The following is an 18,189-nucleotide window of genomic DNA, read 5'->3' on the forward strand; positions in this document are numbered from 1 at the left end:
AAGCCCAATGTTCTATTCTAAACGTGAAATAAAGTATAGGTGTCACACTTCACACTAGCAAACTTAGGAAAGCTTGTAACAGAGGTGGAAGATTAAGTGAATAGAGCAAACAGAGCCGCAGGTTGCCTGTATGAAATAATATGGACAAATAAAAATATCGGGAAAGAAATGAAAGGCAGAATTTACAAAATAGTCATCAGATCAATGATGGCATAGACGGCAGAAACACGATTTGACAATGAGAGGACAAAAAGAATGCTAGAACCAGCAGAGATGAAAACCCTTTATAATTATATAAGTATACAGGAACTATTAAATAAGCTCTACTCAACATTTCGTGTTGAGAACTCGTGTATACTTTTGGAATACATATAACGCGATTACGTTTATTATAGAATCAGAGCTAAATATCCCCATTTTTCCCAGTTGTGTTTTTTTTTTTCAAGAAAACCATCTTTATGATAAAGCTGTTCGTGGACCTCGTCGACACATTGACTTATCATCAATGTGGCTTACATTTTATCAATGTATTATTATTATTTAAGATGGAGGAATATTATTTAACAACTTCTTTACTTTTATATACTAGCTAGTCTTTTAGCTAGCTTCTTTTATATACATACATTTCTTGTTTAAAATACAAACCAGCATCTTTTACAATTCAAAAAAATGACAAGGACACAATTAAGAATAAAATCTTTAATATTGAAAATAACATAGATATATACGAACTATATTTTATTACATTTAACTTGCTTGTTCCAGCACACATTCTTTGGTATAGTCGGTGGGCAACATATCACTTAACAGCGATTTGAACTTTTGTAATGGGCATGAAAGCTCGCATTGAGATATATGATACTCTTTCGGTGTATCCTTCCAGAAGTTTCTATACGTTATCTGAAAATAAATACTTTTAAATAATTTCAATAATATAGAGGAAAATCATTAAATTAATGTTTCACAATAAAGACATATAGCAGTTTTTATTACAAAGATCTTTAAATTAGACTAGCGGTTTACTCCCATAAGCATAGCATAAACCGACTATTTTTTTCCTTTCTACTGCACTAAACCTTGTTTATTGAATTCTATATACACTAACGGACAAAAATATTGCATATTTTGAAATTAATGTGTGAAATAAACCCCACGATTTTCTTTTCCGAATGCTATGTTTTAATGCAATGTATCATTGCATTATTTCCGAATGCAATGTAGTTATCATATAAATAGTATAATCGGATTTAAATTTGATATGGGCTATATGGTGGCCAATATAATTTTTAAATTGAATCTCATCAAGGTAAGTATTCACTATTCTACCGACATGAAGACCTGCGTCATGGTGACCTGCGTCGTGGTCATGGCTAACACGAATTTGATATCCTATATGGCTGGCAAATGGCAAAACATGGTCTTCTAAAATATTTTTAATGTACCTGTCAGCTGTCATTCACCCAATCACCTTCACAAGTTCGGTATCTGCTTTCCAAGAAATACTACTCCATATCACGATACCGCCACCACCAAAATTAACACTCTGTATGAGGTTACATCTGGCATACCGTCCACCATATGGAAGCAAGATTTACAAAACTTCGTCCATAGAAGAGTTTGCGCACAGTTGTAACCTCATACAGAGCGTTAGTTTTGGTGGTGGCGGTATAGTGCTACGGAGTGGTGATGCTTTGAAAGGACATACCGAACACGTGAAGGTGACTAGGCGAATGATAATTGATATGTACATTGAAAACATTTTAGATCATGTTTTTCCATTTAAAAGTCATATTGGATATGACCCATTGGTGCTAATGCACGTCTTCAACTCGCTAGCATAGTGAATACTTACCCTGATGAGATTTAATTTAAAAATTATACTGGCCAGTATATAGCTCAGATCAGATTTAAATCCGATTATAGCATTTATATGATACTTTAAAACATCACACTCGGAAAAAAAATAATATTCCTATGATACAGGGGGGCTTAGGATAGCAGCACAAAAAATTTCATTCCACATGTATATGCAATATGTTTGTCCGTGAATATATTTTTCAAAGTTTATTTCTTTATTTTTTTAAATGGACCGGAAATTGTTATGAAAAAATAACTTATAGAAAAACAAATTCACCGAATCACTTCGGAATCTCGTGGTATATTTTGAAAAAAAGGTTCCTTTTAAAGTTATTTGCAATTTTTGGTTAAAAAATGACTTAATTAGTAATTTTTGGGATTTTTTTTTCTTACTTGTACTTATTTGTATGTACTTGAAGGTTTAAAGATTATAACGCTTTTGTAGAATTACAATTCATTTAGTAGTTTTTGGAAAAAATTCCAAAAATCACTAATTAAGGCACCTTGTCAACAAAAAATTGAAAATAATTCGAAAAGGAACCATTTTTCAAAAAAGAGGAAAAAATGGAGAAAGATAGAGGAACATGTCTTGAGTGTATCAAAAATTTTAAAAAATTACAATCATAATTACCTACTTACTTTAATACCTGAATTTGCATAAAGTTCAAATATAAGGGTAGCTCCAAAACCAGGTTTCAAAGTCTCTATTAAGTTAAGACTTCTTAAAATATGAACTATCGTTAAGTCATGAGCTGCATATAAATACAATTTCGTGACGTCTGTTTTATTTAAGCTATTCTCCATGGTTTTAATCATGTTATTTAGAAACATCCCTGAAATGTTGCTTTATGTTACATTTGTATATATTTTTATTTTTAAAATGCATCAATATACAGGGTGTCCCGAAAAGATTGGTCATAAATTATACCACAGATTCTGGGGTCAAAAATAGGTTGATTGAACCTCATTTACCTATATACACAATAGTGCACACAAAAAAAGTTACAGCCCTTTGAAGTTACAAAATGAAAATCGATTTTTTTTCATATATCGAAAACTCTTAGAGATTTTTTATTGAAAATGGACATGAGGCATTCTTATGGCAGCAACATTTTAAAAAAATTAAAATGAAATTTGTGCACCCCATAAAAATTTTATGGGGGTTTTGTTCCTTTAAACGCCCCAAACTTTTGTGTACGTTCCAATTAATTCATTATTGTGACACAATTAGTTAAAAACAATCTTTTTAAAACTTTTTTGCCTCCTAGTACCTTTTCGATAAGCCAGTGTTTATCGAGATATTTTGAATATTTTTCGAATCCACCACATATTTGTATGGGGTTAAGTATGACTGTAGAGAACTTAGAATATAAATAAACAGGAAGGGGTGTGTCATATATCAACAACACCTAAAATTTCTAGCGGAACCGGCCATCTTGAACGTCTGTGGATGACTCATAAGTTTTTGTCAACGAGGTAGAAGGTGTTCGTGTCTTAGATTGTGTATTGGATCAGCTGTGTGCATAGGCGTACCATCTGGTAAAGCTCCTGTATATGCAATCAATTAACTGAAGTTATTAGTATAATAAAATTTTATTTAACTGACTTTTCAACAAAATATTATATTAATACGTATTTTCTCTTGATCTATAGCTGTTTGTTTAACATCAAAGATGTAATAAAATCGTTAAGAATTTCTTTTCTTTCCTCTTTCAAAGGTACGTCTGTTCGTAAATTGTAGAGTTGAGGAACAAAAATGGGAGATTTAAGGAACAAATAAAACGTTGTTTACCCAATGGCTGTATTTTAAGGACTACTTGTTAAACAAACGTTGAAAGCAACACACTATACAGTAAATAGTAAAGCGGCCAGTAGATGGCACTGCTATAAAAATATTTAATTTATTTATCTATATCCAACACTCCCACTAGATAAACAAATTAAGAAAATAACATGTATCAAATGTTTATTACACTATCTTAACTAAACCAATCTCTTTCAAAAACTTATTATGTTTCACAGAACTCAAGCTTTTTGTCAAGAGATCAGCTGGCATGTTAGCTGTGTCCAAATATTCCAGCTTTATCAAACCTTTGTTTACAGCTTCTTTGACAAAATGATATCGGATATCAATGTGTTTCGTCCTTCTATTCAATACAGGATTTATTGCTAATTTATGAGCTCCCATATTATCATTATATAGTATAACGATTTCATCAATACCCAACATCTCATACAACAAATTTTTTAAAAAAATAGCCTCTTTAGCAGCTTCTGATACTGCTATGTATTCCGCTTCTGTGCTTGACAGAGAAACACTATTCTGTTTTCTGCTTTCCCAGACAATAGGTCCACCAGAAAACTGAAAATAGAAGCCCGTATAAGATTTTCTGTCATGAGAATTACTCCCCCAACTGGCATCTACATAGCCTTTCAAATAATTATCATTTTTTGAAAAAGTTAAACCATAGTCTTTTGTAGCCTTTAAATATTTTAATATTCGTTTTACATGCTTCCAATGCGTTTCTGAATGATAATTATTAAATTGACTGAGATAACTTACAGGATATGAAATGTCTGGTCTTGTCAAAACTGACAAATACATAAGACCACCTATTAAATTCTGATAAGGCACTTGAGCAGATGCATTATCGTCTCTATTCAAATTTAAACTAATTTCCATTGGGGTAGAAACCTCTTTCGAATCCTCCATATTGAACCTTTTTAACAACTGTTCAATATAGGATTTTTGATCTAAAGTTATAACACCATTCTCTTTATTATGAGTTACTCTCATACCTAAACAATTCTTAATTTCTCCCAAATCTTTAATTCTGAAACATTCATTTAATTTCAACTTTAAATTATCTGATTCATCTGAATCATTAGAAAAAATAAAAAAATCATCAACATAAACAGAGATAATGGTTTTTAGATTATTTTTCATCTTTGTGTATAGACATGGCTCATAATCAGATTTCTTATAACCTAGATTAATTAAGAAATTATCAACTTTTTCATACCAAGACCGAGCTGACTGTTTTAAACCATATATGGCTTTCTTTAGCCTTAATACTTTATTATTTTCAATTTCTAAACCTTCAGGTACTGTCATAAAAACTTTTTCTTTTAAATCACCATTTAAAAAAGCCGTCGCAACATCAAGATGAAAAATATCCAAATTCAAATTTGCTGACAAAGCAAATAAAAGTCTTAATGTAGAATGCCTTATGACTGGAGAAAAGGTTTCATTATAATCAACACCAAATTTTTGAGTGTAACCTTTTGCTACCAGTCTTGCACGATATTTCACTTTACCTGAGTTATCAACCTTTTTCTTGTATACCCACTTACACTTCACTACACAACCATCTTCAGGAACATCAACCACTTCCCATGCTGAGTTATCCTCGAAAGACTGCAGTTCTTCTGTCATAGCCCCTAACCATAAGTTACTATCTGGTCTAGACATGGCATCCTCGACACTAACCGGATCAGAGTCACTATCCGAGCACAAATAAGTCACAAACTCATCAAACCTTTTTGGCTTAGGTATTCTTGTTGATCTCCTGATTTCATCCACTGGCAAATTCGGCAAGTCACATACATAATCGGGATCATTGTTCTCAACAATTTCATCAGTCGATGTGTTCTCTTCAACCTGATGATTCTGATCCTGACATGATGTATTATTATCTCCCACTGAATCTAACATTTCTTTTGCCCCATGTTCACCTTCTAAATCAACATGAATCACTTCACACCTTTTTGTGTCTTCCATAATTTGTACGTCTCTACTTACTATTATTTCTTTAGTGGTCGGATTATACACCCTGTATCCTTTCGTAGTCTCAGAGTATCCTACTAAAATGTGCAGAATAGCCTTTTTCTCCCATTTTGATCTTTTTTCTTTTGGAACATGTACCATCACCTTGCTGCCAAATATTCTAAGACCACTAACGTCAGGTTTGCTATCTGTCCACATTTCAAATGGTGTTTTCTTTAAGCCAGAAGCCAGCGATCTATTTTTTAGATAAACAGCTGTGTTTACAGCTTCAGCCCAAAACATTTTTTCAAGATTAGCATCAAACAACAGACATTTTGCCTTTTCTATGATTGTCCGATTTAAACGTTCGGCTACACCATTTTGTTCAGGAGTGTAGGGATTCGTTTTTTGATGTATAATACCATTTACAGTTAAATAATCTTCAAATTCTTTTGAACAAAACTCTCCACCATTGTCACTTCGCAAAGTTTTTATATGGACACCCTTCTGGTTTTCTGCCATACTTTTAAAATTTTTAAAACAATTAAAAACTTCACTTTTTGTTTTAATAAAATAAATGAATACCATTTTACTAAAATCATCTTGGAAAGTAACAAAATATTTAGAGCCACCTAATGATTTGTTTTCCATGGGCCCGCATACATCGCTGTGAATAAGCTGTAATAAACTACTGGCCCTGTGACCTTTTTCTGGAAACGGTAATCTCGTTTGTTTCCCCTCACAACAAACTATACAGTTTTGCTTGTTAATATCAATTTTCCCAGTCACATTCAGTCCATCTACTATTCCATCTTTCATTTTATTTAGATATAGGCTATTTAGATGACCGAAACGTCTGTGCCAGGTATCCCCAGTTACAAATAAACAATTTTTACGATCTGAAATACATTCAGTATTCAATTTATAAACACCATCTATCAATTCAGCTGTTGCAATAATTCCATTTTTATTGTATATTTTGCAACCTGCATTTTCAAATATAACTTCATTTCCATTTTTAATCAATTGAGAAACAGATAAAAGATTTGTCGTCAGATCAGGAACATATAATATATTATTGATGCTTACCTCTAATCTCTTTTTATCGACAATTGTGGTTACCATCATATCACCAGCACATTTCACTTCCAAACTTTCACTGTTAGCCACAGTTATATTGGACGAACTTGCATCTCGGATATTTGTCAACCAATCTTTTCTCGCTGTAAGATGCGTGCTGCATCCAGAATCGACATAAAAATCTGTAGATTTAAAGTTTCCACTTAAGAATGTTGCACTAAACGCATTATTATTAGCACTAGGGCACTTATTCATATAATGACCTTTTTGTTTACACCGGAAGCAGGTTATGTTTTTCTTGTTAACTTTTTTGACATGCTTAGTGCTAACTTCACTCGACTTTGACATAAAAGCTGTCTGCTTTTCACTGTTAGTGCTGTCCACAGTAAAAACCAACATAGTAATGTAAGTAGGATAGGAATAGCGATCACAATGTTCTGCTTGTGGGCGCGTCCGCTTAGCGGTGCTAGTAGTCATGACATGACAGTAGAATGACATGACGCATGACATGACTTCGTTGCGCATGACACATTTGCTGGCGGGATTTGTTGATTTGCTATCACAATTTCTATTGTAATATCGCTTGGTGAGAACATTAGTGACGTAACTTCAAAAACGTTTTGTAGTAAAGTGACTTCAAAAACGTAGTTTGTAGTAAAGTGACTTGCGTCACTAATGCATGCAGAAGTGGAACTAAAAGTCAAAGAGTATTACTGACGTATCGAGACTTCCGTCATTAAAGCATAATATCAAGTTCAATATTAGGAGTATGTTTAATAGATTAAGTCACAATTGGTATTTTTTGAGTTACGTCACTAATGTTCTCAGCGAGCGATATGTACGCATGTACGCCATTACAAATTGCTTTGTGTTGATTTTGTCTTGTTTTGTTTTTTTAAAAATTGAGCTAAGACAGAGTTTTACCATTATTGAAATGGAACAACATACAACAAGACTTAAAAAATGTTGCGTTCCTGGTTGCACCGATTCAACAAGCAAACGATTTCGTTTTCCAAATCCACATGATGCGATGGACATGTTTTTGGAATGGTTGAAACTAATCAAAACGAATCGATTAAGTAAGTATACACCACTACGTGTTTACAAGAATTTTTGTATTTGTTCTAGGCATTTTAAAGAAGAAGATAGGGTACCAGACGTGAAATCTGGAAGGAGAGGAATTATCAAAGGGGCCATCCCGCGCTTATTTTTACCGCCACAAAGTAAGAAATGTACCTCAGATTATCAGGATGAAGAAAATTATTTAGGTTATGTCAGGCCTTCTACTTCCCAGCAAGACAGAAATATGGAGCAAGACAGAAATGCCAGGCCTTCTACTTCCCAGCAAGATTTATCTAGTAATATGGAGCAAGACAGAAATGCCAGACCTTCTACTTCCCAGCAAGACATAATGGAAAGAGATATTGAGGAAACTCCAGCCAAAAAGAGGTTTATTGATCATGGTAATATATAAAAATGTGCCTTAACTAAATTCTTAATTGTAATAATATTCTTATTTATCTAGATTATGCCAAGTCTCCTACTTCCCAGCAAGACCTATCTGATAATATGGACCAAGACAGAAATGCTAGGCCTTCTACTTCCCAGCAAGATTTATCTAATAATATGGAGCAAGACAGAAATGCCAGACCTTCTACTTCCCAGCAAGACATAATGGAAACAGATATTGAGGAAACTCCAGCCAAAAAGAGGTTTATTGATCATGGTAATATATAAAAATGTGCCTTAACTAAATTCTTAATTGTAATAATATTCTTATTTATCTAGATTATGCCAAGTCTCCTACTTACCAGCAAGACCTATCTGATAATATGGAGCAAGACAGAAATGCCAGGCCTTCTACTTCCCAGCAAGACTTATCTGACAATATGGAGCAAGACAGAAATGCTGGTGGTAAGTAATTAATTATTCTAATAGTAAATACCCAAGGGTGGGTCTAACCCTTAAATGCCCAAGGGTGGATAAAAAGTCCACTTAATGTACATTCCCTTGTAACATATTTATTAGGTGTTCCAAAATTTTTCAAAAATTATTTATTGTTAAAAAGTCTGCCCTATATGGAATGTAAATTGGGTTCTACCAATATTTTTGAAAATAAAAGTAATATTTTTAGTTAAATATGGGTGGGCACAAAATGTCCACCCTGGGTTGGTAAAACTTATTACTAAAGGTTTCTGTATAATTTCTCGTTGGCAGGAACATAATCCACATAATTATTGACTTACACTTACATAATCGACACAATTATCTGCCACACTAATGAGAAGGCTGAGAGGAAGAATGTGGAGAAAATCGACAGATCTGAATTACTGATTTTTACTAGTATTTTAATTTTGATTTACATTGTAATTTTGTTGAAGGTTTGTACTTATATCGTTTATATTAATATTTTAGGAAATGCTGTGTCTACTAAGCATAAGATTCTTAAGTTTAATCCATTTGTAACAATTCTCAGTATTACAGTAAAACCTGTCAGTAACGGCCACTAAAAATGAAAGAACTATTGGCTGTTATAGCAAGGTGGCTGGTATTACCAGTTTTTGTAGTCTACATATAACGGTTTGGGGAATTTTTAAACTGGTCGTTAGTACAGGTGGTCGATTTTGGCAGGTGGCTGGTAACATAGTTTTTACTGTAGCTATTTTTTAGGTGGACATTTTTTACCCACCCTTACGCATACATGGAACCTACATAAGGTTTAGGGTTAATAGAGAGTTATCAAGTAAAATTCTATCCATCCGTTATTTTGACACGTAAACGCTATTTTTATACGGTATAAGTTTTAACGTATATGTAATTTTAGAGTTATCAAGTGGTAGAATTTGTGCTTGACGTTCACGTTAAAAGTTGGTAGCTGTCAGTCACTAAATGTTGTATTTGACAGCAATATAATTAAATTTGTTTAATTTTTTTTCTATTTTTGGTTTGTTTTACCCAAGATACATATGGGCGCGTTCACCAGATGCAAACGTTGGCAATCAGTTTGCGCTTTATGGTTCTGAACGACTTGCTAACGTCAAACATGTTTGGAAAGCGGTTGCCATTTTTGCAAACATAAGATATTTAAGTTGAACTTTGCAAACGTGTTGAACATTGAAAAAATATGGCGGGAATTTAAATTGTATATATTGTTCCGTATTGACAGTTCATTGGTTGGCACACAAAACTGTTCTTAACCTAAACTCAATGTAATTATTGATTTTTCTTATTTGTTTTTTGTCGTGATTTTGAGGTAGTATAGTATTTAAAGACATTCATTAGATTAATTATTTTATAAACTTTACGTTTTTGGTGATTTTGAGTGCTGACAACGTGCCTGTGACTTGTATAGTAGTGAACTGTGGAGGTCCAACTGATCGGGATAATGTTAATTTTAATTTGTTTTTTGTCCTGATTTTGAGCTAATATAGTATTTAGACATTCAGTAGATTAATTATTTTATAAACTTTACGTTTTTGGTGATTTTGAGTGCTGACAACATGCCTGTGAATTGTTATAGTAGTGAATTGTGGAAGTCCAACTGATCAGAATAATGTTAATTTTAATTTGTTTTTTGTCGTGATTTTGAGCTTAATATAGTATTTAAAGACATTCATTAGATTGATTATTTTATAAACTTTTCGTTTTTGGTGATTTTAAGTGCTGAAAACATGCCTGTAACTTGTATAGTAGTGAACTGTGGAAGTCGAGCTGATCGGATAATGTTAATTTTTTTCGTGTTCCCTTGTAGGGATTTTTATTCACAGTCATTTGTTGTGGGCTTCTGTCATGTGTCGTATAATCCGTTTATAGTAATATTATACACGATTATACAACATCTAACAGAAGCTCGAAACAAATGACAATCGATGAAAAGCCCTATTAGAAACTCATTTACGTTTCCTTGCTTAACTAAATTATCAAAAAACAGGACGCACTCATGCTAGGAATTATGGTTTTTATTAATATTATTACAATTATTTATATGTGACACTAACGTAACTAGTGACATTAATTTTAGGCCAATGTGACAAACTTTATTAATACTAAATTTTAACATTTATCCCCTATTTTGTTAAAACAATATTATTTTGTTTTTCATTCTATTCAAAATAAATGCAGTTTTGACAGGGAATTTGTTTTGTTATTTATTTATTCCATATAGACCTGGATCCCGCGTACCAAAAAAAGTTGATTAATAGCAAGCTGTAAATTTATTAATAGCTTAACAGTGTCTAGTCCGACAAACTTTGATGTATGGGAACACTAGAAGTTTTAACTGTGGAACAGGTTAAAAATTTGGAACGTCAAACTACGAAAATGTTTATGTAATTTGTCAGATAAAACTTCCAATTGATTTGTTACAATTCATTAAACTCTCATGCAAAAACCAGACTGGTGAAAAAATCGCCAACTGGGCATTTTAATGAGTAGAACACGAAGACCATGTCAAACTACAGGAATCATGTTGGTTAGTAATAGCAGTCTGATTTTTGCATGAGAATTTAATGAAAGGGTAACAGATCAATTGGATGTTCTGTCCGACAAAATATATGGGATGTTTTCGTAATCTGATGTTCCAAATCTGAGTTTCCAAACTGTTTCACAATTAAAACTACCCCTGTTCCAGTGCCACAATACATCAAAGTTTGTCCAACTGGACACCGTTAAGCTATTAACAAATTTTCAGCTTGCTATTAATCAATTTTTTTGGTACACGGGATCCAGACCTAATAGGTTTGTTCATAGTACGACACAAACGATTAGCAACTGCTGCCAACCATAAGATGCATGAGCAGTTAACAGTTAGCGTTGTGCAGTTAATAGTTAGCATTCATAGACTACGAATGCACATGTGTCTGATGGTTGGCAAGAGTTGCTGATCATTCTACGAACAAACCTATCAGTAAGCACAATTTGTGATATCCATGGGTAGTTACTAACCGAAAGAGGCAGGATTCGATTTTTAAAACATTTATTTTAGAGTCAAAACATAGTCATACCTTAAACGATAAATGTATATTATCATTTCAAGTTGATACTAATTACAAAAATAAATACACATTTAAAAGACAATACATAATTACTCATGATGAAGAAGTACATTATAATTAAAAATGAATAACCATTTTCATATCGCTGCAGCCCGTTAACGTTAAAATCAGTTCCGTTATTCAATATTCATACTGCGCATGCTCCATTGCTAAAATAACGTTACCGTATTCTCCTAGAGTTACTTGATAACTCTCTAATCATGTTTTGTATGTTTGCAAATATTTGTATGTTTTGTAATGTTTTGCAAAAATGTTTGAAATACAGTGAAACCTGTCAGTAACGGCCACTAAAAATGAAAGAACTATTGGCCGATACATAAAGGTGTCCGGTATTGCCAGTTTTTGTAGTCTACATATAATTGGTAAGGGGAATTTTTACACTGGCCGCTTTTGGCAGGTGGCCGTTAACACAGGTTTTACTGTAGTTTAAAAATGTTTTTAATTGTAATATTATTGCATTGTTATAGGCAAACAGCAAGGCAGGAAGGCAAGGAGAGGCATTTTAAAAAGTATACAAATTTCAAGGAAGCAGTACTTAACACCAAAGAAAAGGAAAATGTATACAAAAATTGTTGCATCAAGTAATAGAATTCATAAGTTGGCATATAGATTATCAAGTTACCAAGAAAAATTACAGGCTGCTAAACGTTTATCAGAAACAGTACCATTTAGAAAATTGGCTGAGCAGGTTAATCCATTAACATATACATTTATTTTGTCTCAAATTCGTACCCAACAACAAAAACTGAAGGGAAGAAAATTTACCATAGATGAGAAGGTCCTGGCTCTAACACTATTTAAAGGAAGTGGAAAAGGGTACAAACTGCTGTCAAAAATTTTTTCTTTGCCATCTAAAAGAACGTTGACAAATTTATTGAATAAGATTAAATTAAATCCTGGAATTAATGAGATCATGTTTGAGATGTTACAAAAGAGTGTCCACAAAATGACGCCAAGGGACCGGCACTGTGTATTAATGTTCGATGAAATGTTTTTGTCAACACGTCTACAATACAACCAAAAAGAAGATAAGATAGAGGGGTTAGAAGATTATGGTACTGAAAGGTGCCCAAATTTTGCCAACTATATAAATGTGTTTATGATTAAAGGTATTTACAAACAATGGAAGCAGCCAATCTGTTATACATTTAGTGATGGAGCTACAAAAAGTAGAAAATTAAAAAACTTGATAATCGACGTAATTAAACAACTGCAAAATATTGGATTAACTGTTGTAGCCACAGTATGCGACCAAGGAGGACCAAATGCAGCAGCAGTCAACTTATTAATTCAGGAATCCCGGACGGAATATTTAAGAATAGGACAAGACTATCAATATTTTGGATTTCTTGTTAATGGCAAAGAAATTGTTCCTCTCTATGATACCCCACACCTATTTAAAGGCTTGAGGAACAACTTATTAAACAAGGATCTACATTTCGAGCTTCATGGAAAGAAGGGTATTGCTAAATGGGACCACATAGAGCAATTCTACCAGCTGGATGCATCGGAGCCCTTAAGAATTTGCCCAAAATTAACAGACGAACATGTGTTGAGGAACAAAATCAAAAAGATGAAAGTGAAGAACTGCATGCAAGTCTTCAGTCACCAAGTTGGAAGTTTAATGGTGAAACTTGTAGAGTGGAAAGCTGAAGTGAATCTGTGTAGTGAAGTGGCAGATACAGGTCGTATAATTTTATTTTTAGATGAACTTTTTGATTCTTTGAATTCCAATCAGAAAACTGCTCCTGTAAGCAAACCTTTGAAAGGTGGTGTTACCTTAACATCAAACCATGATCAATTTTGGAAACGATCTTTAACTGTTTTAAACAAAATGAAATTCTTTGATAGAAAGAAACAGAAATTTGTTTCTGTACCATCATTAAAAAATTTGAATTTTACCATTCGTGGATTTTTATATTTAAAGAACAAATTATTAAAAACTAATAATAATTACTTACTGTTAAGAGCATTTCAGCAAGATGCTTTAGAAAATTTTTTCGGGTTAATTAGAAGTTATAGAGCTACAGATAATTCAGTAAGTGTGTCAGATGCTATAACCACCTTCAAAGCTTTGGTTATAAATAATTTTATGTCTTTCCATTCACCTGAAAGCAATTGTGAAAAAGATGTTAGTGAGGGAGCACTAGACACCTTACGTTTTTTTTTAACTGGTGAGGTATTACCAGGTTGTACACCTTTAGTACCTGACCTTAATTATTCACTTCCTATGTCAGTTTCAAATGTTAAGAAAACTCGGGTGGGAAGGTGTACTGTAACTTATGTTGCAGGATATGTAGCAAAAAAAGTATTGAAGAAGGTTTCATGTGAGCAATGTAAATACAATATGTTATTTAGAGACAAGAAAGGAGATACAGAATTTATTGAAGCCAGGCAATATAATATGTCAAATTTAACAGTGCCTGGGAATTTGTTGACTCATTATGTATCTGAGGCCCTTGCAAAATTGTTTTACCTAATTCCAAGGGTCTGTCATATGCAACCTTTACACTCTATATTGTGTGAACAACTTAATAAAGATAAACTTTTAACATTTTCAGTATTCAATTGTAAAATACATTCAAATGTTGGTTCAAATCTGTGTAAATTTATTGTTAGACTTTCTGTATATATGTGGTGTAAAAGTGTAAATACAATTCTAAATGGCAAAGACCAGAAATTTATTAATGGTATAAAAAGTAAGTCAGAATATACTAAGACAGATCCTATAAAATTGGTTGCTTATAGAAAATATGAAAAAAGGAGAAAACAATTTTTTAAGGACCGATCATAAATCTGGACCTCAGAGGTAATCTACGCTATGTCCACATGGTGTTGTTTTGAATAAGTTCCTTTAATTAATCTATTTATTTTATTAGTTGGAATATACAAATTGGTTATATAATATCATTAAAATATGGTCACATTGTCTTTCGAACAATAATTATGGGATATATCAGATTTTTATGACATTCAAAGTGCTCTACTTCACAGTTGCTTGAAATGACAGAGTGTAGTTTACCTGCAAGGTCCAGAAATACAGATTTATCAGTTCCAATGTAAAACTAGACAAAATTGTATGTCATTGTTCTCTTCAATGAATTTTGAGAAGCTCCTTCATTAAAACTTTATGCTTATCATACTTGATACATTTTTACAAAAAGTCATCTGTTTTTGTTTGTAGACAATTTCCATTTACATTTTAATATTTCCATTTTGTTTTTAGCAAATAACATTTTGTGTGTTTTTCATTTACTGGACTCATATGAATCTCAAGCATTATTTTTATTGTTTTACATATCTAACGTGCTATGTACTATTTTGAATTTTATAATCAATTATTATCAAAATAGAAAGTAAAATAGTTAATTACTACAGTTATGAATCATATTTCATCACCATTTTGATGTTTATTTAGTTGTATAGTTATTTCAGCAATGTTAATAAAAACTTTGAAGGGCTGAAGTGAAAAATTGCCATTTTTGACTTATACTCTTAATGCATAGCACGATAGATATTTTCTACTTTCCCAACCATTTTGCTTCTCACAATTGCTTCCATCCTTTTCTATCTTGCGCCATTCTGATCCACTGTTTGCCTGCCACTGCTCTTATGTCATCTACCCATCTCTTGAGTCTTCCCATGCTTATTTCATCCTCCTTGGTCTCCATTCTAGAATTTTCTGTACCCACCAGCTATCATCATACCTGTGACTGTGAAATTGACTGTGTGACCGGCCCAACATCATTTCATTTTTTAAATTTGTTCCATGATATCCATGATCCACTCCAATTTGTATGTACAAACTGGTAGTATGCATGTGCTATGTATGTTTATAGAAATGGAGGTGCTTTTCAAGATATATGCTGGTTTACCAAAAGTGGCCCATGTCTGTTGTGTTATTTTAATTTCAGCATCCGGATTTGGTTTTCCCAGTTTGATGACATGGCCCTTGTATACATAATGTTCAACATTTTCTGTGCTATGATTTTGTATTGTTATGTTCGTCTGATTCTGGCTCTTTATTTTTGTTTTATTGTAGTTCATTTTTAAGCTTACAGCTCTCGAAACTACATTTAATTGTTGTAACATTTCAGTTAGTTCTTGAATATGTTCTAATAAAACTATGTTTTCAAATGGTTTAATTATGATACGTTGATGTTTACACATTTGTCCCATTCTAATTTCTTAAAAATATTTTCTGGAGTAAGGGGAATAGTTTGGGAGAAATGGTGCCTCCTTATCTCACTCTCTGTTGTAGATAGTTACATAGTTAGTACACTTTTATTATGCATTATATATTTTACTATATAGATGAATAATTTGAAGACATTATAATTTCGTATAGGTAATTATGTAGATACTTTTTTGTTTATTTTAATAATTCATTTGTGTCACATATAATTGTTAATATTTTGTTTAATGTGTAATTAAGACTTTAATTGTACTCTAGTTTATAAGAAATTATAGAGATTGATTTTATAATGTATGTTAGCATATTTTTTTTGTATATTTTGTATATTTGTCTCTTTCACTATTTCCTACTAACAAGGCATCATCAGCATACATTAAGCACCATGGAATGTTACCCTGTAGTTTCGCTGTTATCTGGTCCAAAACTAATGAGAAAAATTACGGACTAAGCACCGAGCGTTGGTGCAATCATACTTTCACATGAAATTTATGTCTCTCCCACACCTGTTCTAACACTAGTCGTTACTCCCTCATACATATCTCTCACAATCTTTACATATTCGCCAGGGACTTCTTTCTTGTTGAGTGCCCACCACAGAATCTCTCGAGGAACTCTATCATATGTTTTCTCAAGATCAATGAATACTATATGAGCGTTTGTTTCTTTACTCTTGTATTTTTCCATCAACTGCCTTATAATAAAAATTGCATTTGTTGTTGATCTACCCTGCATAAAGCCAAATTGATTCTAGGATATTTCAGTCTCTTCACGTATCCGTCTATCAATTACTCTTTCCCATATTTTCATGGTGTGGCTAAGCAGTTTTATAGCCCTGGAGTTTGTACATTGTTGTATATCGCCCTTGTTTTTTGTAGACAGGTACTAGTATACTGCTTCTCCATTCATCTGGCATTTGTCCAACTTCCATAATTCTATTAAATAAACCTGCTAGCCACCTTGTTCCTGTCTCTCCCAATGCTCTCCATACTTCCCCAGGAATATCATCTGGTCCTACTGCTTTTCCTTTCTTTATTTTTTGAAGCGCTTTAGCCACTTCCTCGTTTGATATTGTGTTGACCATTACTGTTACTGACTCCACAGGCTGTCTGTCAAATTCTTCATTTAATAAGCTGTCAAAGTACATCCTCCATCTCTTTTTGACATCCTTTTCGTGAACTAGTATTTTATTATTTTCGTTTCGCGATCATATCGTTTTGAAAATCTGTGTCGGATCTGGTTTCTTGTCACTTTTTATATAATTTTCCCTTCTTTTTTATTTTTCCTTGTACTTCGTTTGACCACCACCAAGTCTCTTTATCCTCGAAAATGTTTTCCTGACGTTTTCCCAAGTATTTCAGTAGCAGTCTCTCTAATACTACTGGCCATCTTGTCTACTATTCTTTCCCTGAATAGACCTTCTTTCTCATCTTTTAGCATCAACCACTTGGTGTCCAGCTTGTAATTTCCATATTGGATATATCCTCTCGCAGTTGATCTTCCCATCTTATTTTCGGTCTTCCTATAGGTCTGTTTATTACTGGCGTCCAATTTGTTATCTGCCTAATTAATTCATCCGCTCCTCTTCTTTGGATGTGGCCAAACCATTTTAGTCTTTGTGCTTGACTGAATCCCACAATGTCATCTCCTTCCATTAAATTTCTTATTTCGTGATTCATCAAAATTCGTATTTCTCCTTGATCTGTCTTAATTGGACCATGTATTCTGCTCATAATGTTTCTTTCTATTATTCTCAGTTTTTCTTCAATACTGTATATTAGCATATTTTTTTTGTATTTTTTTGCATATTTCTGTATATTTTGTTTATTATAATTTTAAGAATCAGATTAAAAGAGCTTGACAGATCTAGGTACTTTTTTGTTTATTTTAATAATTCATTTGTGTCACATATAATTGTTTATATTTTGTTTAATGTGTAATTAAGACTTTAATTTTACTCTAGTTTATAAGAAATTATAGAGATTGATTTTATACTGTATGTTAGCATATATTTGTTTCTGTAATGGGGGTAATCCCTTATATAACTAAATAAATCAATAATAAAGCTCATAACATTAACACAGCTAAACAGGCGATTGCAGGGACCAGATGGAAAAATGGCACGAAGAAGTATTGTTTGGTAGCCACATTGGATATCAAAAATGCTTTTAACTCCGCCAACTGGGATTGCATTATGCGAGGTCTTATCGAAATGAATGTACCGGCATATTTAACGAGAA

The 18,189-nt window shown here is 32.8% G+C and overlaps 2 protein-coding genes across 4 annotated transcripts in view; one reads left to right on the forward strand and one right to left on the reverse strand.

Moving 5' to 3' along the window:
• Positions 1-684: 684 nt before the first annotated feature.
• Positions 685-18,189, reverse strand: part of LOC126881189 (venom acid phosphatase Acph-1-like) — a 38,485-nt gene continuing 20,980 nt past the window's right edge. The window contains exons 5-6 of one of the 2 annotated variants that reach the window (XM_050645290.1): positions 2,497-2,690; positions 685-900 (exon numbers count right to left, since the gene is read on the reverse strand). In XM_050645290.1, the coding sequence (XP_050501247.1) occupies positions 748-900; positions 2,497-2,690 (347 nt within the window). In that variant the 3' untranslated portion in view covers positions 685-747. Of the gene's footprint in view, positions 901-2,488; positions 2,691-18,189 lie in introns of both variants that reach the window. The other variant, XM_050645291.1, reaches the window with a different exon arrangement.
• LOC126881188 (uncharacterized) lies at positions 7,280-17,818 on the forward strand. 2 transcript variants are annotated; one of them, XM_050645288.1, is made up of 4 exons: positions 7,283-8,166; positions 8,229-8,429; positions 8,492-8,617; positions 12,225-17,818. In XM_050645288.1, exons 1-4 carry the CDS (start codon positions 7,473-7,475, stop codon positions 14,549-14,551), a joined length of 3,348 nt encoding a protein of 1,115 aa, XP_050501245.1. In that variant the 5' UTR covers positions 7,283-7,472; the 3' UTR covers positions 14,552-17,818. The 2 variants fall into 2 exon arrangements, with proteins under 2 accessions (XP_050501246.1, XP_050501245.1); XM_050645289.1 differs by lacking the exon at positions 8,229-8,429 and having other exon boundaries at positions 7,280-8,166.

The sequence above is a fragment of the Diabrotica virgifera genome, chromosome 3, assembly GCF_917563875.1.
Source record: "Diabrotica virgifera virgifera chromosome 3, PGI_DIABVI_V3a".
In the NCBI taxonomy this organism is placed as follows: Eukaryota; Metazoa; Arthropoda; class Insecta; order Coleoptera; family Chrysomelidae; genus Diabrotica; species Diabrotica virgifera.